The following is a 26,714-nucleotide window of genomic DNA, read 5'->3' as shown; positions in this document are numbered from 1 at the left end:
TAAAGTACTTATAAAATTTATTTGAACATGTAAAACTTTATACAGTCATAAAAATAAGTTTTCTGCTAGAGGCCAACACAATGTAACAACGTATAACTGAATAAGCTTTCTTAGCATTTGCTTTTAAAGGGCACCTATCACCCCCATATTGTTTATCCCACTAGAGGTGCAGGTAGGCAGCATAGCGCTGATGGGGGCTATATTGTAACTTATGTTTCCCCCAACCAGAGTGAGGGTTCAATTAGCCCGCACCTCTGGCGTGGGAAACAATTTGGGAGCGATAGTTGCCCTTTAATTACAACTTTATCAATGTGTGCCAAAAAGAAAGCTTTCCCTGATTCCGAAAAACCTCAACTCAAGGGCACCAATCATATCGAGCACTTTCCTTTGCTACTGTGCAAGTATGAAAGAAGACCATGCATGAAAGGGCAACTAAACACCCTAAAACAGGGGTGGCCTAAACATCGATCGCGGTCCACCAGTCAATCCCCCGTGGATTTCTGGTGGACCGCTTCGAAGCCGGGAAATGCAGAAATGCGTACGTACACGGGGCGGGGCCAAAAGTCGGCCGTGGGGGGAAAAAGTCTGGGCACCCCTGCCCTAAAACAAATTAATTGCTGTACTTTTGATGACTTTTGCAGTTTACATGAATTATTTTGTGTTTACCCTAGTTTTAAAGATATTGGTTGTTCTTTAACTGGTAATTTAATGAAACACCAGTGCCCCCTGCTGTTATGTTCAGGCAAAGTGGCCAGCCACTAGGAAATAAAGTTACTAAGCAGAGAAGCGAGTCCAAAGATTATTTGTGTTTCCAATTTTTTAACAAATGGCTGCTGAACAAAAGAGGGGGTAGCTCAATTTAAAAATCATTATATTAGAATTTTTTTGTATGCTTAGTTCTCCTTTGAGAAACTATAAAAACTTTTTTACAGCCACAAGTAGTTGGGAATTATGTTTTTTCTCCTGTCTTTTTGGAGGACAGAGGACCCCCGCAGTTTTTTTGCCCTTTATAGGAACCACCCAGGACCTGTTGTCCCTTAACCATACAGGGGTGCAGGATGACTTGAAGTATTTACTACTAATCATTTCAGCCATTACTAGTAGGACCAACACTTGAAGTAGACATTCTCCCCCTAAACCTCTTAAGTCTTTTCAAGGTCCTAGGGCAGAACCTTCCAATGGGTACCCAGAGAGGGTCAAGTGCCCTATTTTTTAAAAATTGGCTGCTGAACAAAAGGCATTACTAGTAGGACCAACAACTTGAGTAAAAATTCTCCCCCTAAACTTCCTAAGTCTTTTCAAGGTCCTAGGGGAGTACCTTCCAATGGGTACCAAGAGAGCCCTGAGGTTCCTCCCTTGCATCAGTAATGCCCCACCTCTCACTCTGGCCCTTCTACTTTACCCTTTCTTTTTTTACAATGTCTAAAATTACACTGTACAGCCCCAAGAATTAAATACTGTTCACCCTGCATCCAGGTGTATTTCATTTCTCTATTACAAGCAGCTGAACTATATCTCTTTTTACTGACTTCCTTGTCTAGCGCGAAGCTCCGCCCTTCTTGCTCTCTGAGCACTCCCTCTCTCTCGGACTATGATGACCTCAAAGAGGTGCCTAGTCAGTGTCGGACTGGCCCACCAGCATACCAGGAAAACTCCCGGGGGGCCCAGTGGTCAGTGGGCCCTCCTGCTCCTGACCATTTGGCCTACTTCATGGTCATTCCCTATTTTTGAATGGGAACAAAAAGAAGAAATAGATGGAAGGATAGATGCTAGCATGTAGAGACTTGGAGAATAAACTGGTTGAGGAAGGAAAGGAGGATGGTGTAAAGTTTTCTGGTGGGCCCTTGGGGCCCCAGTCCGAACCTGTGCCTAGTGATTGATTTCCATTGGAGAAGAGGCAGTAAACCCAGTAGGTACCTCTTTGAGGTCTTCATAGTCGTAGAGAGAAGTGCTCTGAAAGCAAAAGGGGCGGAGCTTTACTCTAGACAAGAAGTCAATAAAAGAGAAAGAGTTTAGCTGCTTCTAATAGAGAAACAAAATTAATCTGCATGCAAGTTGCTCAACTTTCTGACATGGTGGATTCTGGTACTTGAAAATCCATCTACTTTCCAAGGTGGGCGGGGAACAGATTCTCTAAAAAGCAGAAGGTGAGGGTTGGGTAGGTTATGAGCCTAATGGGGGGAACTGGACTCTACAGCACAGACAGACTGCTGCTGTAAGTGTAGAGCCTGGTATTTCTGTGTACAAAGAACATACATTATATACTGTATGTGGTTATGCACCTTTTCTACAAAACTGAATGAGCTCATGGGTAAAAAATAAAGGAGGGTTAATTTTCCCTTTAGGGACCAGACATATTTGTAGGGACAAGCTGTAAGGATCCAGCAGCAAATCCATAACTTGTATGATTCCTCGGCTCCTAGAATGTGTCGCAGCCAATCAGCAACATAAGAGAAAAATGAAGCGACGTTCATTAGTTTCACTGGTCACATTTGGTCCATTCTACAATGACATGGCAGAAGATGACTGTATTTATAAACAGTGTCATAAAATAATATGTTGTTGGCCAGATGATCTAAATAAACCAGACCCGTATTATAAATGTGGCAATTTATCAAAATTCAGCTGTAGCAAAACAAGCACAGAATCAACGGAAGGAAAACAGCATTTGAATGCAGAGATTCGGCCTAAGACTAAGGCACTCAGGAGCCACCGTGCTGCTTTTACTTTAAAACATATCACATTTTTCTTTCCCTCGCGTTTTCCGCTTTCTCTTCCTTTTTTCTCTTTGCGTAATGTATAGCGCGTCTTCGTGCTCCTTGCCGATATATTCACAGAATATTTCATTGATGAGATAAGAATCACTTTTTTCAACCACCTGGAAAACATTAACAAGAATAAAAGGACTTATCATCCAACCTGTCTAGGGCCAATATCATTCGGCAGCTGCCGGAACCACATGATCACGGGTTATATGCATCTTACTATAGAGGTTATATTATATATATGTATATGTATATATATATATATATATATATATATATATATATATATATATATATAATATATTTAGTCCAGATATAGGCAGCACACCATACAATAGGGGTTGTGACCCAGGTGCCAGTGCAAATCAGTAAAATACAAATGCAACAAGTGATGGCACTCACAGGTTTTCACAATAGCAGAAAGAAAAATAGCAGAAAAAGTAATATCTTACAAAGTTTTTATTGATCCGACATTTCAGTTTTCAGTTCCTTCCTGGACCTTTCATCAGGAACTTTCATCCTCCCTGATGAAAGTTCCAGGAAGGAACTGAAACGTCGGATCAATAAAAATAATATATATAGTATTGTATAGTGTGTGTGTATATATATATATATATATATATATATAGTAGGCACCTGTGGGCCACCCACCTATTGCTGCCTTGGGTGCCTATATATATATATATATATATATATATATATATATATATATATATATATTCCCTGTGTGTGCGGCTCATTGTCTTGCTATACACATGGTTTTTGCAAGCAAAATTGTTAGGGTGTGCTCTGTCCTTTTCTGTATATATATATATATATATATATATATATATAATTACAACAAAAATACCGCACTCACAGGACTTAATTGAAAAATCAAAGTCTCTTTATTGTGAAAAACGTCTATCTAACGTTTCGGCTGTGTCCACAGCCTTTCTCAAAGTGTTCATAGTAGTTACAAACGCCCTCTTAAACCCAAATGAGCGCCAAATGTAGCCAATGACGTCACTTAGTGTGTAGCCAATATATATATATATATATATACCTATAAACAGGACCAGCACACCATTTCACAGCAATTCTTCTATTTTGCACAGTGTCCTTGATAAAGGTCCCAGGAGAGAACGAAACGTTGGAACACATGGTGAATGGATGGAAGAATTGCTGTCAAAATGGTGTGCTGGTCCTGTTTAGAGTTATTTACATATTTCGACTTCAGGACCCATCTGTTAAACTGGTTTAGAGTGCGGACACACAGCTTGACTTTATATCTACATAAATATATATATCTACAAGACTGAACGGAGCACACCCTATTGTGATTCAAATGCCCTGGGTGCTGGCAAAAACAAGGAAATATAAAGGCAGAGAGCCGTTATTGTACCCATTTTCTGAAAACCCCCTTGTGCAAGGCAAAGTGTAAAAACACACAGAAAGAGCCATTTTCTCTGCTCTTTGCACCCTGCCTTTTGCGCTTCATTGTGCCCCAGAATGAAGTGCCAAGACCTTTGTTTGGCACTGCTATAATAATGAGGGGCGGCATATGGGTGCTCCCTTTTACAAACACACACTAAGGAGAACCAATGGGCACAAGGTGCTACAGAGCCTTGCAATTGCCCATTGTCTGTGGCAGGCATTGAGCTGCATTGACGAGCCACTACAGTCCCTGATCCAACGGAAAAATCAAACCTGCCCGATGGAGATCTGGCCAATTTCAGGCCAGATGTCGGTCAGGCAGGCTTGTCATTAGTGCCTATACACGGGCAGATAAGTCGCCGAATATTGGCAGCTAGAATCGGCCCGTGTATGGCCACCTTTAGTGCTCTTGCCCTCTGGCAATTGTCCCTGATCCTGAGTGTATACCTAGAATGAATGCCATAAAACAAGACAGCAGCAATATGCAGTATCCATTTAAACACAGACACAGTGTCATAAGTACAATCTTCTTACAGGCTGAATATCCTCCTCTTGTCGCAGCATGAATGTATTCAGGCGTTCCTCTAAGTGTGGGATGGTTTCTGTGTACAGATGATACAAAATTTCTAGAACAAAATTAAAAAAAAAAAATTTAAGAGCTCAGCCCTCTGTGAATTTCTGAAAATTAGGAAAAAATACATAGTACAAGTATGGGATCACTTATCCGGAAACCCATTATCCAGAATTATTCCGAATTACGGAAAGCCTGTCTCCCATAGACTCCATATTAATCAATTCACATTTTTAAAGATGATTTACTTTTTTTCTGTAATAATAAAACAGTACCTTTACTTGATCCCAACTAAGATATAATTACCCCTTATTGGGGGCAGAACAGCCCTATTGGGTTTATTTCATGGTTAAATGATTCCCTTTTCTCTGTAATAATAAAACAGTACCTGTACTTGATCCCAACTAAGATATAATTACCCCTTATTGGGGCCAGAACAGCCCTATTGGGTTTATTTAATGGTTAAATGATTCCCTTTTCTCTGTAATAAAACAGTACCTGTACTTGATCCCAACTAAGATATAATTACCCCTTATTGGGGCCAGAACAGCCCTATTGGGTTTATTTAATGGTTAAATGATTCCCTTTTCTCTGTAATAATAAAACAGTACCTGTACTTGATCCCAACTAAGATATAATTACCCCTTATTGGGGCAGAACAGCCCTATTGGGTTTATTTAATGGTTAAATGATTCCCTTTTCTCTGTAATAATAAAACAGTACCTGTACTTGATCCCAACTAAGATATAATTACCCCTTATTGGGGGCAGAACAGCCCTATTGGATTTATTTAATGGTTAAATTATTCCTTTTTCTCTGTAATAATAAAACAGTACCTGTACTTGATCCCAACTAAGATATAATTACCCCTTATTGGGGCAGAACAGCCCTATTGGGTTTATTTAATGGTTAAATTATTCCTTTTTCTCTGTAATAATAAAACAGTACCTGTACTTGATCCCAACTAAGATATAATTACCCCTTATTGGGGCAGAACAGCCCTATTGGATTTATTTAATGGTTAAATTATTCCTTTTTCTCTGTAATAATAAAACAGTACCTGTACTTGATCCCAACTAAGATATAATTACCCCTTATTGGGGGCAGAACAGCCCTATTGGGTTTATTTCATGGTTAAATGATTCCCTTTTCTCTGTTATAATAAAACAGTACCTGTACTTGATCCCAACTAAGATATAATTACCCCTTATTGGGGGCAAAACAATCCTATTGGGTTTAATTAATGGTTTATTGATTTTTTAGTAGACTTAAGGTATGGAAATCCAAATTACGGAAAGACCCCTTATCCGGAATACCCTTGGTCCCGAGCATTCTGGATAACGGGTCCTATAGCTGTACCACTAGAATAATCTGGAATAATAACAAGCATGCCTTCCTCTAGATAACCAGGGACACTTCTATGAGCTCTGCTTTGGAAGAAAGTATCCATTCCCACCTCGTTTATTGAAGAGCTAAGGTGATAATTTCCACTAAAGGGGCTGTAACCACCCCAGCAGCATCTCACTATTCATTAAGTCTCTTTGCTATTTTCCGCACTGGTGGTATTTTTGTATATTTGTTATAATAGCGGAAGCCTGTCTTGGCTAAAGGATCCCGGTCTTTGACTAAATTACCTCAACAGTCAGGACTAAGGGTCCCCATACACGGGCCGATTCTAGCTGCTGATATGGGTCCCTTGGACCGATTCGGCAGCTTATTGGCCTGTGTAGGGGCAGAACCGAGGGGCCTGGCCGACCGATATCTGGCCTGAAATTGGCCAGATATCGATCGGGCAGGTTAGAAAATCCAGTCGGATCGGGGACCGCATCGGCTCCGAACCGACTGCCCCATTGCCGCGTGTAGATTTCGATCGTTTGGCCCCAGAGCCAAACGATCAAATTCGCCTACATGCCTCCCCGATATCGCCCACCTGTAGGTGGGGATATCGGGAGAAGATCCGCTCGCTTGGCGACATCGCCAAGCGAGCAGATCTGCACGTGTATGGCCAGCTTAAGAGTGCAGAAAGAGCCAGCAGCAGATTAATTTTAGACACCCCTCCCCCGCATACTAGGTGGCCCTAAACCTGTGGATGGGCCAACCAATTGCCCCCAGAAGGGGATGGCGGGCTGCATTCGCTATCAGCCCATCCGCTCCCCAATCTCTCTGCACCGTCCGAGCCCCACTAGTGCTGAGGAGGTGCTTATTTATACACTCGTATGCTTGCCCTTCCCCTCCAATAACAACAGAGGAATGCTTTTGTGGTTCTGACCCATACCGCCTCAGGAGTGAGTGAAGCAAGCGTAATGAAAAAAAACACAATTTTGCACCCAGTACATGCAACTGCACACACTCATACTTGCTATGCTGTACCCGCAGATCCCCTGAGAAAAATAAATAAAAGGATGAAAGTGACACAGACCTTGGTGAGTCAGATTGTGATAGTCGGGGATGTATCTCCTTTTGATGTAAACAAACTTGTTCTGAAGCAGCAGTGGTGGGATGTTCCTGAGAAAGAGAAATGCTGGTTAGGGTGTGTGTACATCAGCAGAACTGCTGGCAAACTTTCTTTATGTCTGAGAATTCTGCAGGACAAAGCAGCACCACCGCAAACTCCACCCCCTCAAGTTGCTGCCATATTGATGCCCAAGCTCTAATGGTTCTAAGGTAGAACTATGGAAGACAAAGGAACAGAAACATATCCATCTCTGCAATTAAAGAAGAAGGAAAAGCTAATAAAGAGTTAATCTCAACCTGCAGGCATACCTTCAGTTCAGACAGGAAGAAAAACCGCTGAGCTGTGTAAAGTAAGTTCCCATAATGCCTCACTCCTGCACCAAGAGCAAGACCAGTGTACATGCTCAGTTACTTAGACTGTGAGTCAGCTTCCTGCTGATTGGCTCATATTCACATTCCTGGGGGGGGGGGGGGTGAATTCTTAGCATTCTTGAGGGAGGGGGGAGCAGGAGAGGGGAGAGAGCAGAGAGCTGCGTGTCTCTGGCAGAGGAAACCAGACACAACAAATCTTTTGACAGAGAACTCAGTGCAGCGTTTGTGAGTGCTTATGGCTGTATTTACATAGACCTTTCTGATAAAGCTTACTGAGTTTTTACCTTTCCTTCTCCTTTAATAGGGATGCACCGTATCCACTATTTTAGGATTTGGCCAAACCCTAAATCCTTTGTGAATGATTTGGGCAAATAACGAACTGAATCCTAATTTGTATATGTATATTAGGATAAGGAAGGGCCAAAGAGAACTGCAACGCATCGCATAATGAAAAATTTTCAACTTCCGGGTTTGACAACAAGAGACAACTGATTTTTTGGATTCGTTTGACCAGAAGCGTGGATTCGGCCAAATCCAAATCCTGCCTCAGTGCACAATTTAAACTTGCTGAGCCACCTATCCTTGGCCTGATTTTAGCTTCACTCCAAGAGCCTGGAAACATCTTGGGAGAGAATCCCTTCCCAGCTACCTTCATCAGGCCTGCCGACAGCATAAAATCAGACCTCCAGGTTGGATTTAATGCAATACTACTTGGTGCCTGCCAAAAATGGCCAGTTTTCTAGTATATGGGCAGCTTATGCATGTCACCCAAGAACAAGGTATTAAACTGCTTTAAACTAGTCATACCTGAGCCAATAAAAGCTGCAGACTCAAGCCCCTCCAGACCAAGCTGGCACCTTAGTGGCCCATGTTTGGGGCCTCCCAATGGCCTATCTGGTCCAACATAAGCCAGATATCTTGGGTAGGTCTTAAAGGAACAGTAACACCAAAAAATTGAAGTGTATAAAAGTAACTAAAATATAATGTGCTGCTGCCCTGCACTGGTAAAAGTTGTGTGTTTACTTCAGTCTACTATAATTTATATAAATAAGCTGCTATGTAGCCATGGAGGCAGCCATTCAAAGGAGAAAAGGCAGAGGCAGATAACAGATAAAACACTATTGTATTCTACAGAACTTATCTGTTATCTGTTATGTAACCTGTGCCTTTTCTCCTTTTTTCCAGCTTGAATGGCTGCCCCCATGGCTACACAGCAGCTTATCATATAAATTATAGTAGTGTTACTGTAGCAAACACACCAGTTTTACCAGTGCAGGGCAAAAGTGCATTATATTTTTATTCCTTAAAACTCTTTCATTTTTTGGTGTTACTGTTCCTTTAAAAGCCCATTGGAAGAGGACCATATAGGTCCACATTATGAACCAATCATTGGCCCTGATGCAAGTGATCAGATCCAGTCTAATTTAGCCCAGCACATAGCAGATATCCACACAAGGTGTTTGGCTAGCTATATATATATATTATATATTTTTTTTTTGTCCACCTCTATTTGGATGAATGTAATAACAGTCTGTGCAAACCCAAACACTTACCCAAGAACCTCCGCCAGCTCTTCCCATTTTATCTGACCACTTTCTGCTGGTCCAAAATCATGTAACCTGCACATGATACACATAGAAGCTGTTAGGACGGCAATATATACATGGTGAAGCCCCTTTATCAGCACGGATATCTCTGCACTGGGTATCACCCCTTATCACTGCAGTGTTGGCAAGTTCCATCAGTCACACTCACCACTTGATCATGTTGATTAGTAGCTCGATACCGCTGGCTCCTTGGAAAACGTTTACACCGTTATTCATCCTCAGTAGCAGGATTTCAGACCTGGGAAAAGACAACGTGACTAATCAGTATTTGCCTTTTGGTAATAAGCACTTCCAAAATGCTTATGGCCTAGGTTAGTTTCCCCCTAGTGAAAGTTACAACGAAAAACTCTATTTACCACTTGATTTTACATTGTGACCAATTTCTTGTCTCCACTTTTTCCTCCACTTGAACCCAAGGAATTCCGGAGTACAGATCGCATTTAGCGATGGTATCCAGCGGCCCTTTGCCTGGCTTGACAATGAAATTTTTTAGTGCGTCAATCAACTTGTTCACCTCCTCTGCACTCCATTTCCCACTGTTGGTCTCTTGAGAAGGGAAAAAAAATTGCCTGTTGACAAAAGAAGCTTGTGCCTACCATATAAGCATTGTTTTTGTGGCCAGACCATGGGTGTCCTTCCTTACTTGTGCATCACTGAGAGCATGCAAGTACAATCTGGACACCTGTTCTTAAAGGGGAACTCCACCCAAACACAACTTAAGCTTTTTGAAAAGCAAACAACTTTGCAATATACACCAATTAAAAATTATGCAGCCTTTTCAGTATTTTTAATGTAATAATAAGGTTTGGAACAGTTACTTAAGGTCCCCATACACGGGCCGATTCTAGCTGCCGATAACTGTCCCTTGGGCTGGTTCGGCAGCTAATCGGCCCGTGTATGGGGACTACCGACAGGCCTGCCCGACCCATATCTGGCCTGAAATTGTCCAGATCTCAATCGGGCAGGTTAGAAAATCTAGTCGGATCAGGAACCGCATCGGCTCGTTGATGCGGTCCCGGACCGACTTTGCCTATGCCCGTCATTATAATTCAACCGTTTGGCCCCAGGGCCAAACGATCGTATTAGCCTAAATTCCCCCGATATCGCCCACCCGTAGGTGGGGATATTGGGAGAAGATCCGCTCGCTTGGCGACCTTTGAGCCTGGCCCCCTGTTCCCCTGCTGATCTGGCTGACTACTTTGAAAACAAAAAACAAAAAAAAAGTAGTCAACTGTCCTCAGCCTGCCTTCAGCCTGCAGTCTGCATCCTCTGAATCCCACATCGCTACAAACGTGATGTCAATAAGCAAAGGAACTTCACAGTGCAATGCATTGTGGGTTCCTGCATGCTGTCTGTAAGCTGTGGATAAGTTGTTAAAATTTCAGCATCAAAGTTTTAGTCCCTCCACCCCTGCCAGGATTTCAAATTTTGCTGCGAAGAAGAACTGTTTTGCAGCAGGATTTCAGAATATAAAAATGGCATTTATTCATACTTTTTGAAGAAACAGATGCAGGGATAATTTTGGGTCGGAGTCCAGCAAACCTATGACCAACTTAGATTTTGTGGAAATAGAGTTTTCTGCGGATACCTAACTTGATGTAGGAATCTACTACCGAGCTCTACAACAGATCTGGTATAAGGCACAGAGTACAGATTGTACAATGCAAGTGCTTAGTGTATGCAGCTCTAAACCTGCGTGTACTACAATTTGCTCCTAGTCATTGTAAAAGAAAATGTTCCCTTGCTTGGAGCCATTGAGCTAAGTCGGAGCCAGGCCCTGTTGTCCAAAAGGGACAGAATAGCAATATTCATTATCCCTCCCTCCACCCCTCCCATCTCGGCACTGTACATCAAATAAATACCCATTGTAATGTGGGTAATGGTCCTCTCAGGGAAACAGTGAATCAAAATTCACATTCATTGGAATATACTCAACTGGCACTGGTGACTGTGTTTTGGATGCACTTAATGATAACGGCAGGGCTTTGCCAGTAGGGACATGTACCTCGTCTCATCTGGGATGCCTTCAACTGAAGCGTAACATTATTGCGTCCCATCAGAGGCGCTATGGTCCTCCATTTATTTCCATGCATTTCCATGTGTTTCTTCAACTGCTCCACTTCCTCCTTTGAGTAACTGGAAAAGGCAGAATCACGGATAAAATGGTAAGCATCTGTGGCATAACTATGGGGCGCCGGGCCCCCTGCAGAAAAATATTTAGAGAGCCCTGGCATGCACAGCCATTCCTTCCCAGCCTCGCTCCCCTCTACCCATCCAACTGACCCTCGTTTCTCCAGCTCCCATCCTCTCTAACATAGGAAGAGATTTCTGTAACTATAGGGGAAGCTGATCCCATGGTCCGAGCCCCCCTGTCCCTCCCCTGTGACCGCAGTGTCTGCTTTCTCTGTACACCACTGGTAAGCACCAAGCACTACAGCAGAAGTGCTCTCATAGCATGACGAGGCAGGCACTTGCGCCAATTAAGGCCCTTTCACTTCTGCTAAGGGACATGGTAAATGACCCTTTATGACTTTTAATCAAATACCTGACAGATCAGATACAAAGGAAGATTTAACGTGCACAAAAATACATGAAGTACTGAAAGAAAGACTCACTGTCCCTTGTTACTTGTCAAGTCAAACATCTTTCCTCCTCGGATGAACACTTCTGTAGTTGTACGGGGTATCCCTTCCGCTGCATACACAAGAGCATTGGGTTTTACTGTGGTGCAAGCATCCAATAAACTTACAAAATGCTCAGACACCCCCTGAACGGCATGTAACAACCGCTAACGGCGCACAAGATAGAGCAACATACCGATTCTACGCCTAAAGTTGTACATCCGCTTCACTCTCTCGATCAACGACTTCTCATCTGGATATTTAAAACTGCTGAAGAGCTTATCTCCTGAGGAGATTCCAGTAAGAGCCATAAATTCCTTAACGTTCTCCTCTAGCCGCTGGTTTTCCTCAGTGGTGAACCTGCCAGTCATGAAGGGGATACCTGTAAGAAAAATGGTTTATTTGGCACCGGCACTACCAAGTGGTGATTAACATGATACAACCCAGTTCTGGATATTCAGCTTGTCAATTACTGGTTGAGAAAGGGAAAATATTGATACTCATTTTGTGAGGTCTGTTGCAATTTGTTCTGCTGCTGAGGGCTTCAGATGTTAGACACATCATTCTGGCTTCAGCAGTGCTGGGCCAAATGTAAGGGGCGCCCAAAGTGAGCCGGCGTCCTCAACTGCCACTCATCAACATCACACCATCACATCTCTCAGCCAGGTCAGTAGCTAGAGTTACTAAAAGCTGAAACCAGGGGTAGGCAGGTACAGTGGCTTGCAAAAGTATTCGGCCCCCTTGAACTTTTCCACATTTTGTCACATTACAGCCACAAACGTGAATCAATTTTATTGGAATTCCACGTGAAAGACCAATACAAAGTGGTGTACACGTGAGAAGTGGAACGAAAATCATACATGATTCCAAACATTTTTTTACAAATAAATAACTGCAAAGTGGGGTGTGCATAATTATTCAGCCCCCTTTGGTCTGAGTGCAGTCAGTTGCCCATAGACATTGTCTGATGAGTGCTAATGACTAAACAGAGTGCACCTGTGTGTAATGTCAGTACAAATACAGCTGCTCTGTGACGGCCTCAGTGGTTGTCTAAGAGAATATTGGGAGCAACAACACCATGAAGTCCAAAGAACACACCAGACAGGTCAGGGATAAAGTTATTGAGAAATTTGAAGCAAGCTTAGGCTACAAAAAGATTTCCAAAGCCTTCAACATCCCACGGAGCACTGTTCAAGCGATCATTCAGAAATGGAAGGAGTATGGCACAACTGTAACCCTACCAAGACAAGGCCGTCCCCCTAAACTCACAGGCCGAACAAGGAGAGCGCTGATCAGAAATGCAGCCAAGAGGCCCATGGTGACTCTGGTCGAGCTGCAGAGATCTACAGCTCAGGTGGGGGAATCTGTCCATAGGACAACTATTAGTCGTGCACTGCACAAAGTTGGCCTTTATGGAAGAGTGGCAAGAAGAAAGCCATTGTTAACAGAAAACCATAAGAAGTCCCATTTGCAGTTTGCCACAAGCCATGTGGGGCTCACAGCAAACATGTGGAAGAAGGTGCTCTGGTCAGATGAGACCAAAATGGAACTTTTTGGCCAAAATGCAAAACGCTATGTGTGGCGGAAAACTAACGTCACTCTGAACACACCATCCCCACTGTCAAATATGGGGGGCAGCATCATGCTCTGGGGGTGCTTCTCTTCAGCAGGGATAGGGAAGCTGGTCAGAGTTGATGGGAAGATGGATGGAGCCAAATACAGGGCAATCTTGGAAGAAAACCTCTTGGAGTCCGCAAAAGACTTGAGACTGAGGCGGAGGTTCACCTTCCAGCAGGACAACGACCCTAAACATAAAGCCAGGGCAACAATGGAATGGTTTAAAACAAAACATATCCATGTGTTAGAATGGCCCAGTCACAGTCCAGATCTAAATCCAATGGAGAATCTGTGGCAAGATCTGAAAACTGCTGTTCACAAACACTGCCCATCTAATCTGACTGAGCTGGAGCTGTTTTGCAAAGAAGAATGGGCAAGGATTTCAGTCTGTAGATGGGCAAAGCGGGTAGAGACATACCCTAAAAGACTGGCAGCTGGAATTGCAGCAAAAGGGGGTTCTACAAAGTATTTACTCAGGGGCTGAATAATTACGCACACCCCACTTTGCAGTTATTTATTTGTAAAAAATGTTTGGAATCATGTATGATTTTCCTTCCACTTCTCACGTGTACACCACTTTGTATTGGTCTTTCACGTGGAATTCCCATAAAATTGATTCATGTTTGTGGCTGTAATGTGACAAAATGTGGAAAAGTTCAAGGGGGCCAAATACTTTTGCAAGCAACTGTAGAGTGAGGTATGCGTCTGGCACCCAAGGCACGTGCCTACAGTTGCTGTTCTGGTTTTAGACCTAAAGCTGCTGTTCTGGCTTCCAGCCTTAAAGGAAAAGGAGAATGTTAGGCTCCCACCAGTGATTAGAATCACTTACCTAAGACCCCAGGACAGTGCTTCTGTTTACAGAAAACTGTACTGTCCCAGGTTACTCCATCCCAGATCCTCTCTACGGCCTGATCTGGGTGGGCATGCACAGTAGAGTGAAAAGCTGAACTTATATGCATAAAGCTGGCTTTTCACTCCCAGAGGCCCAGAGTCGCGGAGGAGAGGAAGGAGATTGGAACGTGGTGCCTCAGGCCAGTGCAGTTATCAGTGAACAGAAGCACTGGCCTGGGGTCTCAGGGTAGTGATTATAATGACTAAAGCTGGCCATACACGGGCAGATCCGCTCGCTTGGCGATGTCGCCAAGCGAGCAGATCTTCACCCGATATCCCCACCTTCGGGTGGCGATTTCGGGGAGGCATGTAGGCAAATTCGATGTAGGCCAAACGATCTAATTCTGCACGCGGCAATGGGGCAGTCGGTTCGGGGACCGCATCAACGAGCCGATGCGGTCCCCGATCCGACGGGATTTTCTAACCTGCCCGATCGATATCTGGCCAATTTCAGCCCAGATATCGGTCGGCCAGGCCCCTCGTTTCTGCCCCTACACGGGCCGATAAGCTGCTGAGTCGGTCCAAGGGACCGATATCGGCAGCTTCTATCGGCCCGTGTATGGGGACCTTAACATTTTATTTCTCCTTTTAAGTGCAGCTCTGGTTACCTGTATGTACAACCAATTTCTTTTTGCTCTGGTGCAAATTTCGGCATTTGCTGAAAAGGCTGATATGCTTTTCCGCAGGAAATGAAGATCACCTACCTTTTATTTTGGCTGCCCTTATTCTTTCCAAGTCTTCTCTCACAATATGACTGATGGTGGAATTTGTGCGTCTTTCCAGGTTCGGGAAATACTCCTTAAGAAGTTCCAGGTCTCTCTGACGTAGAGGTGGAAATCTTCTGACTCTTTTCTTTCTCTTATTCTCTAGACCAGCTTCCACAGCCATACCAATCCTAGAAATACCAATTACATATTTAGTAAAACAATCACAGTTAAACATTTCAGACATCTATGGCTGTTCTTGCTGAGTGAATCAGATACTACTGTGTGAACCCTCATAATGTGGCCATTTACTGCTTGTTACTGTTGGTTTCTATGGGTTACAGGTTGCCTTTGTCTAATAAGCATCATAGTAAGTTTAAGTCAGCCACATATCTAAACTGGACCAATATTTGGGATCCCTTTCCTATCTCACCTGCTATCAGTTGTGTTGGTCTCTTGGTCTCCTCTGCCTTCATCTGTGTTGCCGGTTCCATGATCAGTTTCAGAAGCCTTCTCCTGAGACTCCGACCTGCTTTCTCTTCTTACCCTGCTAGACAGGCTGGAAAAGTTCTCTGGTTCTTGTTGCTCATCTATTTCATCATGAGTGATTTCACCAATGCTGCACGATTCAACCAAACTCTGGTCTTCTTCCATGTCAGATCTATTGCGCTTCTTAGATTTCTTTTTAGTCACTGACAATGTTAGCCCACAAACTTCAGGCTCTGCATCTTCTTCCAGATCTCCAAAACATTCCTGTTCAAGTTCATGGCTCTTCTTCTTCTTTTTCTTCTTCTTGACCATTAGGGGAACATCATGGTCAGATGATTCCAGCAGAAAACCTTTTTCTCCCAGGTTTTGGTCACAGTCTCTGTTTTTTTTCTTTTTACTCTTCTGGAAAGTTTGCTCTTCTGAATCAGTTTGCTCAAGAATGGAATCGCCTCCTATAAAATAACAGTATGACAATGGTCAAGGAGCTTTAATTATGCTACATTATGGAGTTTAATCAAACCCATCCCCATTATTATTCTCTAGGTTTATTCCTGAGGTCCCAATGGACCTTCTGTGAAACACCAGGAAATCTCAGTGCTTATAACAACTCAGCTAACATTCTTAGCAACCAATAAAAAAGCATTACCTGCATTAGAGGAGGAATTCAATAAACCAGAAGTGGAATCTGTGTCCTCTGAATGTTTCTTCTTTTTTCTTGGGGGCTTTTCCAAACTGCCCAAAGATAGGTCAAGCTCACTGGAGAGACCATGGCTAGGATCTGTGGTCTCCTCTAATACATGGCTGGAAATTTTCTTTTTTCTTTTGGACAGGGTGTGAGGGACAGTGTCTCCATTTTGTTCCTCCATATTGCACTCCATAATCTCATCGCTTTTTTCTTGGCCTCTCTTTCTTTTTGGCGTTGAGGCTTCTGAGGCTGTGCCGATCATTCCCGTGGTCTGTTGGATATTCTCATCATCCTGTATTTTGTGTTTTTTCTTCTTCTTTTTAAACATTGGGGGTTCCTCAGGATCTGTCTGTTCAGCAAGGGTGGTGTCTCCTAGCAAAACACAATCTACAAATAATTCTAGAGTTATGGTTCTTGGATTTTAAAGATGGCCTTAAAAGCTTTTCTTTTTAGTCTTACAACAGTTGTGATGTCACATATACCAGCCAACAAGAATATGAAAAGCAAGGAAACTAGACTGGCAAAGCTAGACTACTATTTGCGCCTAGTCCTGCTTGTTCAGCCTCCTTGAGATTCTTATGATGTTTCTTTTACCATATTCTAAACGCACTAAATAAAGGCAACTATACACAGGCCAACCAGGTACCCTCTCCGCCCGATCTCCCTAGAAGCCAAATGGACAGCGAGTGTATTAGGGCCCCCACACAGTATGGTCACCTTCCTACTGTTCTTGCAGAGCTGCAGCTCCTCTTCATTTCCTCATCGGATATCGATCATGCTGGGGAGGGTACCATACACATACCGATAACTATTCATACAATATTACTGGTATGTCTGTGGCCCATAGGCTAACTGCTGGTTGATGTTAATTACTGAACCAGAGCAAACTCTTCCTATATTACCCCTCTAAATTTCTTTTGAGAATTCATATTTCTGCTTTGATTCTTGGTTACTTTTCTCCTAAGGATCCAAATCATTAGAAACCATACAGTATATCACACTTTATATGCCACAATCTTCACAAAATGACAATGTACCTGTGTCCATTAAAACGGAAGCAGATGAATTCCCTTCTCTAACTTTCTTCTTTTTCTTTTTGACTGCCATGTCCAAAGTTTCTCTCTTGTCCTCCATATTGGATATTTCCATCAAACCAACCGTTGTTATGGTCTCTTCTGTATGCTTTTTCTTTTTGCTCTTCCTATGGGTATCAGGGGTGTCACACTCAGTCTGCATGGGGATGGAAGTGTACCCTAAAAACACAAAGAAAGAAGCAGTAGTATATAATTTTCATAACCAGATCAAGTCTGAATCCTTATGAAGTCATCGTGTAGAAGAAGTAAGGGATAAACCATTAGATAAGTAGAAGGTGTAATTTAAAAACAACAATTGTATGCAAACATATAATTGCCTAATGATAAGTTAACATGATTAGCATTATTTACAGATATGGGTACTGAATGAAAAATTGCTAAAAAGTACAGAGGCTGCTATGTCAAAAGAAGAGGTAAACACAAAGTGATGAGGACAAAACGAGGAAACTCATCAGGATTTGCAGTCAGTGTGTTCCTATGCACATACATACTGAAAGTCTGTGTTGTCAGAAGCATTCAGAAGTGAAAGAAGCCAGTGTCGGACTGAGGTGTGCGGGGCCCAAGGGGCTACCTAAGGGCCCCCACCCCAGTCACAAGCTTCTCCCTAGGGAAATATCAGCCCCAATTGCAACCCCCCCCCTTCCCAGCACGCTTATGAACATGCCCGCCTCTATATGGACGCCATAAGGGATGGCGTGGGGAGCGCCAGTTGCGCCCACAAAGTTTGCAGCAGAGACAGAAAGCAGGTCTAGCCCGTTGTCTCACCGACCCAGTCCAACCAGTGCCCCTAGGCCACTCCCATACGCCACCCCCCCCCCCGCGCCGACGCAAGTGCGCATGCGTGGGCATTTAGACTTCCATACGGAGCAATGGGGAGAAGTCCCCATTGCTCTGTATGGGAGCAAACTGTCAAAACTTTGTTGCCGCTCTAGGCCCGGGCCTTTGTGGCCTCGCCACAAATCCGGGCCTGAGTCCAACCCTGATAGAAACTAGACCAAAAGAGTCCATGAGCAACACCCAGCACCCAGAATTTTTCAAGGAAGTTCTACTTAAACTCAGAATAGATATCAACTATCGATTCATAAATAATACCTTTGATAAATACCCCAACAACAGCGATTACCAAAGGTGAATATTTTCTCCTTCTTAAGTTTCCCTTAGTTCTGACTAATCTACCAATACATATTTATAAAACTGCAAATTTCCTAAGGAAAAGGAGGGGCATAATTGATGACATTGCCCCATTTAATTTATTTTGAAATACCAGGATCGTTCTGCCCCCAGCAGCTGCAGAGGGCAGATACAGAGCAATCGCAATTTCGATCAATCTATGTGACCAATTTTATATTTATTCTGCCTGCCATGGGAAAGAGCAAGCCACCACACCTACCTACAGAGGGGGAAGCAGGCTGTAATACTGAAGGAGACACATCTTGGTGACTGAAATGCCTCTTCTTTTTCTTGGCAGACTTCTCCAGACCATCAAGTGGCACAGTCAGGTCGCTGCCAGAGGTGCCAGTTAAAGCACTATAACAGTCCGAGGTGCTGTCTAACGGAGATCCGAGATTCTTCTTTTTCTTCTTTCTTTTATGTGGGGTGGAAGGAACATCCTCTGACCCAACTTCCAAATGAACTGGATCAGCTATTCTGCTTTCTGCTTCAACATTACAGGTATTTTCTACAGCCTCCTTAGAACGTGATTTGGCCTTTTTCTTGTTCTTCATTTTAACTGGGTGATCATTTAAACCTTGGCTGGGATCATCTGAAGAGACATGACTGGGCATTTGCACGGCCTCTTTCATTCACACCTTCTGATGTTGCCTCTTCTATAAAACCTAAATTATGGAGAAGATAGCAACTGTTGGCCCCGATGAAGCAACTTGACATAACCATGTTAAATGGGAACTCCGGCTTCCATACAAAAATTTGTTAAAGAGCCCCACACAACACAGAAACCCCTAATATACCCATCATTGTAATCTGTTCCTGAAAAAAGTATGACTAAATACTATTACTAAATACTATACTACTTTATATGAAATCCAGCTGCAAAACAGTTCTTCTCTTTCTGCATCCTGGTAGGGGAGGGGAGACTAAAACATTGGTGTTACATATTGTAGCAACTTTTCCACAGCTTACAGACAGCATGCAGGAACTACATAACCCACAATGCATTACACTGAAATTCCTTATTGACATCCTGTGTGCAGGGAATTGTGGGATTGGGAGGATGCAGGCTTAAGGCAGGCTGAGGACCATCGACTAGTAATACAGTTTTTTATAGTCCAAAAGTAATCAGTCAGATCAGCATGGGGAACAGGGGACGGGGCTTAGGGAACTGTTCCAAACCATATTATTGCAATAAAAATCATGAAAAGGCTGCATATTTTTTAATTGATGTATATGGCAAAGTTACTTAAATTATGTTTTTTTAAAAGTTGTTGTGTTTGCCAACACAGGTGCTGCTGCCTGAAGAAGAAAGCCTTTTTAGCAGGATAATAACCCCATGCACATAGTGCCTCCTAACATGTCCCTACTACTTTTCATGTTAAATTGGCCATATACCTAAAGCTCCATTTGGAGATTGGTGATTCAATCATCAGCCCAGGGGCCAACAATTGGATCATGATGCGGGGCTGATGATTCAGGCATGGCTCTGGGGACCCATTGGCTGAGGACTGCATTAATACACCAATATGATCCTCACCCAATGGAGTTGAGGGCAACTGATCTCTCTGAAATGCCTTTACGCCAGAAACGAAGGAAGACATCGGAAAGGCCTACGCTTCGGTTTTCCAAAGGCACGCAAAGTTTCCTCCTACACACGACTTTGGAAAGCCAAAGTGATGCAAAGGCCTTTCCACCAGCGATTCCCTTTGTTGCCAGTGGAAAGGCATCTCTGCATTTTTGCACCCTCCCCAGCTTTGCTCTGCTTTCTTAAAAACTATGACCAGGGTGCAAAGACCTGCACTTCCCACATAAATATAGTGCTACCAGCTGACTAGAGAGCAATAGGGTGTCCTCACAGTACCTTTAAAGAACACAGACATGTATCAGAGAGACCTGAGCTCCCCCCCAGTTAGGTGCCCCCTCTCCCGTCCCCCTTTTGCCTGACAGTGTTGCACTTACTCCAGAGTAAAGGGACAGAGAGCAGCACAATGCCCTGGGCACTGCTGAGTAAATCATAATGATTTGCATTCTTAGTAGATGGTACTTGTAGCTTGGTAGGCATTTTAACATTTTATAAAGGGCCTGTTGCCCCCACAGGGGCCAATAAAACTATTTACTGCCACAAGGACATCTGCCTGATAGATTGCCACCAACTGCCTGTATCTCAGGTAAATGCAGAAGGGTTTATAGGATTTTTAAATGGAAAGCTAAAGGGTGAAGACACACAGAGCTACTAGTAGCAGCTACTTGTCGTGGCTACTAAAATAGACAATGCTGATTATTTATTGATAACTGTCTCTACGTGTGTTTTAGCAAAGGCAATGCTCAATATTGTCTATGGCAGAATATTTTCTGGCATTTAGTCGCCATGACAAGTAGCTGCTACCAAGTAGCTCTGTGTGTCTTTACCCTAAGGATGAAGACACACAGAGCTACTAGTAGCAGGCTACAGAAATGGACAATGCTGATCATTTACTGATAATGTGTGTTTTAGCAGAGGCAATTCTCAGTATTGTCTATGGCAGGATATTTTCTGGGGTTTAGTAGCCGTGACAAGTAGTTGCTACTAGTAGCTCAATGTGTCTTCACCTTAAGGGCTCTGACACACGCCCGCGACAAATCTCCCTGTTCGTGGGCGACTAATCTGCCCAGATTGCCATCCCACCGGCGAAAATGTAAGTCGCCGGTGGGATGGCACATGCTGCGCAGGCGATTTAGGCAAATCGCCAAAAATGCCTCGCGAGGCAACTTCGCCGATTTGCCAAAATCGCCTACGCAGCGTGTGCCATCCCACCGGCGACTTACATTTTCGCCGGTGGGATGGTAGTTCGGGAAATTTGTCGCCCCTGACAAGGGAGATTTGTCGCGGGCGACTAATCTCCCCGTGTGTCAGAGCCCTAAGGATGAAGACACACTGAGCTACTAGTAGCAACTACAGAAATGGACAATGCTAATCATTCACTGATAATTGTCTCTAGAGAGGCAATTCTTAGTATTGTCTATGGCAGGATATTTTCTGGGGTTTAGTAGCCGTGACAAGTAGTTGCTACTAGTAGCTCAGTGTGTCTTCACCCTAAGGGCCCTGGCACTTGGGGAGATTAGTCGCCCGCGACAAGCCGTGACAAGTGGTTGCTACTAAGTAGCTCAGTGTGTCTTCAATCTAAGGGTGCAGACACACAGAGTTATTAGTAGCAGCTACAGAAATGGACAATGCTGATCATTTACTGATAATTGTCTCTATGTGTGTTTTAGCAGAGGCAATTCTCAGTACTGTCTACAGCAGGATATTTTCTGGGGTTTAGTAGCCGTGACAAGTAGTTGCTACTAGTAGCTCAGTGTGTTTTCACCCTAAGGGCCCTGGCACATGGGGAGATTAGTCACCCGCGACAAATCTCCCTGTTCGTGGGCGACTAATCTGCCCGGATTGCCATCCCACCGGCAAAAATGTAAGTCGCCGGTGGGATGGCACATGCTGCGCAGGCGATTTAGGCAAATCGCCAAAAATGCCTCGCGAGGCAACTTCGGCGATTTGCCGAAATCGCATGTGCCATCCCACCGGCGACTTACATTTTCGCCGGTGGGATGGTAGTTCGGGAAAATTAGTCACCCCTGATTTGTCACGGGCGACTAATCTCCCCGTGTGTCAGAGCCTTAAGGATAAAGACACACAGAGCTACTAGTAGCAACTACAGAAATGGACAATGCTAATCATTTACTGATAATTGTCTCTAGAGAGGCAATTCTCAGTATTGTCTATGGCAGGGGATTTTCTGGGGTTTAGTAGCCGAGACAAGTAGCTGCTACTAGTAGCCGTGTGTCTTCACCCTATTGAATTGGGGTGCAAACTACAGGAAGCGAGTGATCAAGAATGGGATCCCAAAGAAGTTGGATTGCATTAGATCCAGTGAGCGGTCTTATTTATATTAATAGTAGGAAGAGATTGTTAACAGCACCTTTAACCCACATTTGGGTCCAGCCCAATAGGTTAGCAACGTCTACACTGCCGACTGGGGACTTATATCCATATGTCTTTACCCATTAAGGCCATAACATGCAACTTAACCCTCCTTGATTGGAAAGGGCAGAGCCTGGAAGCTTACATTCCCCTCTTTAAAGTAGAATAAGGGGGGTGAATACCCAGCGCAGTCCCACAAGCACCCAGCAATGTGCCATTCCAAGGAATAAGGAGGTAACCCAACTCCCCCACCCTCTCACTATAACGAAAAGTAAAGTTTTACCCGTACCAAAAGCCTTAAGCACAAACACTTACGCGGACTTCCTGCCCGGCACCCACGTGTTTATAGCGCCGGAGCGGAAGTGATTACGCGGGAAGGTCAGCGACGCCCACTGTTGCCATGGAAACCAGTGAAAACTTTCATTTTTTTCTTTTCAAAACTACCTTTATTTATACAAACAAGAACATTCGATGGACAGACGAGAAGATGAAGCGAAAACAGCGGAATCCTGTACCCCATAACCAGGTACTATAAAGCGCTTCAGGAAAAGCTCCCTTCCTATTGGCTCTAGTGGTGTGAAATTGGCCAATCACGTCATTCCAGTTCCCTGTGCTCCTTATTAGCGTCCCGTTGCCAAGGCAACGGCACATTCCATTTTTCATGGGGGCAATTCCGTGTGAGGCATTCTGTAATACGTAACTGTACTTGTCAGCTTATTATAAACATATATATATCTGCGTTACAACTGACGAGTGAGGTGAAGCAAAGGCAAATAGTACTTGTGGCAAAGCAACACCCACTTACTATTGGTTTGCTCCACAGGCAGTTTGTGTTACAGTCACAAAAGGTGCCTCACCTGAGGTAACAGGGTTATCAGGCTACAGAGAAGAATTACCTAGCAGCTGGGAGCAGAGCAGGAAAAGAGAATCAGCAATGGAGAATGAGAGATTTGGTGTGGTGAGAGATTCCATGGAAGATAACACTCTCCTGCAAAGGGTAAGTAAACCCTCACTTACTGCAAATGTATTAAATCTACCATTAAAATCAAAAGTAAGATTTATTTGGCAGCTACAATTCAGTAGAGACATAAATATTATTGCTGCCTCAGCCCTTTGAAAGTCACAGGAAGCATTGCTAAGTACCAAGCAGTATAGGTGCACCTAGCAGGACTGCTTAGAAACCATTTCAGGCTGCTGCAGGCATGTCAATTAACTGGTAATTAGCTATATAGGATTCTGATTCAGGGGCAGCACTAAGGGCCCTTACACATGGGCATTTTTACCTGTGTTTGACAGGAGGACTTTAATCTCCTGTATGAGTCTGTACCTACAGGAGTGCCCATAAGCACTATGTAAAAGTGTAGCAGCTACTGGGCAAGCAATGTATTGTGGGTAGGTAGTGTTCTAATACAGGTATGGGACCCTTTATCCAGAATGCTCAGGACCTGGGGTTCTCCGGATAAGGGGTCTTTCCGTAATTTGAATCTCCTACCTTAAGTCTGCTAATAAAATTATTTAAACTGTACTTAAACCCAATAGGATTGTTTTGGCTCCAATAAGGATTAATTATATCTTAGTTGGGATCAAGTACAGGTACTGTTTTATTATTACAGAGAAAAGGGAATCATTTAACCATTAAATAAACCCAATAGGGCTGTTCTGCCCCAATAAGGGGTAATTATATCTTAGTTGGGATCAAGTACAGGTACTGTTTTATTATTACAGAGAAAAGGGAATCATTTAACCATGAAATAAACCCAATAGGGCTGTTCTGCCCCCAATAAGGGGTAATTATATCTTAGTTGGGATCAAGTACAGGTACTGTTTTATTATTACAGAGAAAAGGGAATCATTTAACCATTAAATAAACCCAATAGGACTGTTCTGCCCCAATAAGGGGTAATTATATCTTAGTTGGGATCAAGTACAGGTACTGTTTTATTATTACAGAGAAAAGGGAATCATTTAACCATTAAATAAACCCAATAGGGCTGTTCTGCCCCCAATAAGGGGTAATTATATCTTAGTTGGGATCAAGTACAGGTACTGTTTTATTATTACAGAGAAAAGGGAATCATTTAACCATGAAATAAACCCAATAGGGCTGTTCTGCCCCCAATAAGGGGTAATTATATCTTAGTTGGGATCAAGTACAGGTACTGTTTTATTATTACAGAGAAAAGGGAATCATTTAACCATTAAATAAACCCAATAGGGCTGGTTCTGCCCCAATAAGGGGTAATTATATCTTAGTTGGGATCAAGTACAGGTACTGTTTTATTATTACAGAGAAAAGGGAATCATTTAACCATTAAATAAACCCAATAGGGCTGTTCTGCCCCAATAAGGGGTAATTATATTTTAGTTGGGATCAAGTACAGGTACTGTTTTATTATTACAGAGAAAAAAGAAACCATTTTTAAAAATGTGAATTATTTGATTAAAATGGAGTCTATGGGAGATGGACTTTCCGTAATTCAGAACTTTCTGGATAATGGGTTTCCGGATAAGGGGTCTGATTCCTGTATATGCATAAATTGTTTCCTTTTTTGTAATGTTTTGTGACCATAAAAGACTTTTTCGTGGGCCCCGTAATGTCTAGTAAAGCCATGAAGAGACTGAAACTTGTAAGGCCTTTTTAGGTTTAAAAAAAACCCATGCTGTCCAATTATTCAACACCCCAGGGCTGTCTGTGGCTGAGCTATAACATTACCATCACACTTTTGGAAAAATGCGGGAAGTTGTAGTTGAGCAATGCCCTGAGGCCCTCTGGTTACACAGCTTTTATGGGAAGGGAGTTAAAGCCAAAGCGGATCTCTTGCATTAAGCAGTTCATCAGCAGCCCAGGTGTGATAATCAGTAATGCAGGTAATGGAAAGATTGGTTCTGGTACAGGAAGGGGCCCAATATCCAGAATGCTCGGGACCTGGGGTCTTTCCGTAATTTGGATTTCCTACCTAAAGTCTGCTACAACTTTATTTAAACAGTAATTAAACCCAATAGGATTGTTCTGCCACCAATAAGGATTAATTATATCTTAGTTGGGTTCACTGTTTTATTATTACAGAGAAAGGGAATTATTTAACCATTAAATAAACCCAATAGGGCTGTTCTGGCCCGGCACCGGTCCCCGGCCTGGTGGTTGGTGACCCCTGCCTTATAATACATGAGTGATACTCAGAGTTCCCTGTATAACTCAGCCTGCAGCCTTGTGCCTTTATATGGGCACAGAACCCCTCAGTGACTGCTAATATCCTTATCATTTACAGTAGGGGGTACATTATCCCTTATAATACATGAGTGATACTCAGAGTTCCCTGTATAACTCAGCCTGCAGCCTTGTGCCTTTATATGGTTATATGGGGGTAATTTATCCCTTATAATACATGAGAGATGTAGTTAAACCTTTCCATGTGTTTATACCATTTAGGTCCCTGCATGAAATATATTCATTTTAAAATCCCTGACTGTATTTGTACATTTGAACAATATGGCCTACGCCTTCCCCTCTTTGCTGTTTGCCTTTTGATGCGGGATGTGTCAGTGGGGCTTTGGCAGAATAATGGGTAAGGGCTGTGCGTGGCACCATCAGATTCCCTATGTGGGCATATGCATAATAAAATGTAATGAAAATCTATCAGATGAAATTAGTTGGGGTTGATTTTAGCTCTTATCTCATCCGTGAGGGGAGGAGGAACTGCCACAAGGTTAAATCTCTAATGTTGCCTTTGTGGGCGCTGTGAGCTCTGTTTGACGTTGGCATGCCCGCTGGGTGTCACTGCTTTGAATTAACAACAAAGATTGGATTTGTGCATAGCCTACTAATAATCATTCTAATAGTGACACAAAGATAGTTTGTAGAAAATGTGCATAAATACAGTGTATGTGTATCACATATATGTGAGTATGTTGTTGCATCATGTACTGGAAGATGTTTAGTGTGGGTAGCAGAGGAGAGTGCAACATAGAGATGACAGGGTCCCTCGTACTTTACCCATACTGTGTACCCTTACCTTCCCCTCTGTCTGGGCAGGGTCCCTCTGTGTCTCCCCATTCTGTATGTGCCCCTCACCTTCCCCTCTGTCTGGGCAGGGTCCCTCTGTGTCTCCCCATTCTGTATGTGCCCCTCACCTTCCCCTCTGTCTGGGCAGGGTCCCTCTGTGTCTCCCCATTCTGTATGTGCCCCTCACCTTCCCCTCTGTCTGGGCAGGGTCCCTCTGTGTCTCCCCATTCTGTATGTGCCCCTCGCCTTCCCCTCTGTCTGGGCAGGGTCCCTCTGTGTCTCCCCATTCTGTATGTGCCC

At 43.4% G+C, this 26,714-nt stretch overlaps 2 protein-coding genes across 5 annotated transcripts in view; one reads left to right on the top strand and one right to left on the bottom strand.

Annotated features, from left to right (window-relative positions):
• Positions 1–22,809, bottom strand: ttf1 (transcription termination factor, RNA polymerase I). 4 transcript variants are annotated; one of them, XM_031890890.1, is made up of 15 exons: positions 22,727–22,809; positions 18,677–19,121; positions 17,230–17,445; positions 16,154–16,579; positions 15,452–15,959; positions 15,019–15,209; positions 12,003–12,188; positions 11,801–11,879; positions 11,191–11,321; positions 9,542–9,731; positions 9,334–9,423; positions 9,132–9,197; positions 7,172–7,257; positions 4,716–4,807; positions 1–2,878 (listed from the first exon to the last, which is right to left on the bottom strand). In XM_031890890.1, the coding sequence occupies exons 2-15, from the start codon at positions 19,086–19,088 to the stop codon at positions 2,729–2,731; spliced, it is 2,823 nt and encodes a 940-aa protein (XP_031746750.1). In that variant the 5' UTR covers positions 19,089–19,121; positions 22,727–22,809; the 3' UTR covers positions 1–2,728. The 4 variants fall into 4 exon arrangements, with proteins under 4 accessions (XP_031746750.1, XP_031746753.1, XP_031746751.1 ...); XM_031890893.1 differs by having other exon boundaries at positions 16,154–16,564; XM_031890891.1 differs by having other exon boundaries at positions 22,701–22,770.
• Positions 22,810–22,838: 29 nt separating this feature from the next.
• The window catches only part of cfap77 (cilia and flagella associated protein 77), a 101,511-nt gene continuing 97,635 nt past the window's right edge, over positions 22,839–26,714 (top strand). Inside the window, exons 1-2 of the mRNA XM_031890894.1 lie at positions 22,839–22,937; positions 23,235–23,408. Of these exons, the coding sequence (XP_031746754.1) occupies positions 22,899–22,937; positions 23,235–23,408 (213 nt within the window). The 5' untranslated portion in view covers positions 22,839–22,898. The remainder of the gene's footprint in view (positions 22,938–23,234; positions 23,409–26,714) is intronic.

This window comes from Xenopus tropicalis, chromosome 8 (genome assembly GCF_000004195.4).
Source record: "Xenopus tropicalis strain Nigerian chromosome 8, UCB_Xtro_10.0, whole genome shotgun sequence".
Lineage (NCBI taxonomy): Eukaryota > Metazoa > Chordata > Amphibia > Anura > Pipidae > Xenopus > Xenopus tropicalis.
Note: the sequence above shows the minus strand (reverse complement) of the source record. Positions and strands in the feature narration are given on the sequence as shown.